Consider the following 319-nt stretch of genomic DNA (forward strand, 5'->3'; position numbering starts at 1 on the left):
CAACCATGATTTACTTTACAAAGGATTACAAGTGATTTATATGAGTGCTAACATTATAATGAATTACTGAATCCTTATAAAAAATACAATTTATGTTAAATACCACTTACGCTCGATTTTTCCTTCTGTTTGCAAAGCCGCGAGGGAAATAACCAGGAGGACCACAACAGTAGCTTTTGTAATGAACAATATATTATCAGGAAAATATCATACTCCGATGAGTTATCTCTCTTCATCTCGCTTTACATATCCATACAAAATAGATGTACATAATTACATACATAGAGCCTGTTTCGTTTCATTCCCTGATGAAATGTCG

The 319-nt window shown here is 32.9% G+C and overlaps 1 protein-coding gene across 1 annotated transcript in view; it reads right to left on the bottom strand.

The window, feature by feature from the left end:
* The window catches only part of LOC119586909 (uncharacterized proline-rich protein-like), a gene marked incomplete in the record, with an annotated part of 2,605 nt that overhangs the window by 1,261 nt on the left and 1,025 nt on the right, over window positions 1–319 (bottom strand). Inside the window, 1 exon segment of the mRNA XM_037935642.1 lies at window positions 111–173. Coding sequence (XP_037791570.1) covers window positions 111–173 — 63 coding nt within the window.

This window comes from Penaeus monodon, chromosome 22, assembly GCF_015228065.2.
Source record: "Penaeus monodon isolate SGIC_2016 chromosome 22, NSTDA_Pmon_1, whole genome shotgun sequence".
Classification (NCBI taxonomy): domain Eukaryota; kingdom Metazoa; phylum Arthropoda; class Malacostraca; order Decapoda; family Penaeidae; genus Penaeus; species Penaeus monodon.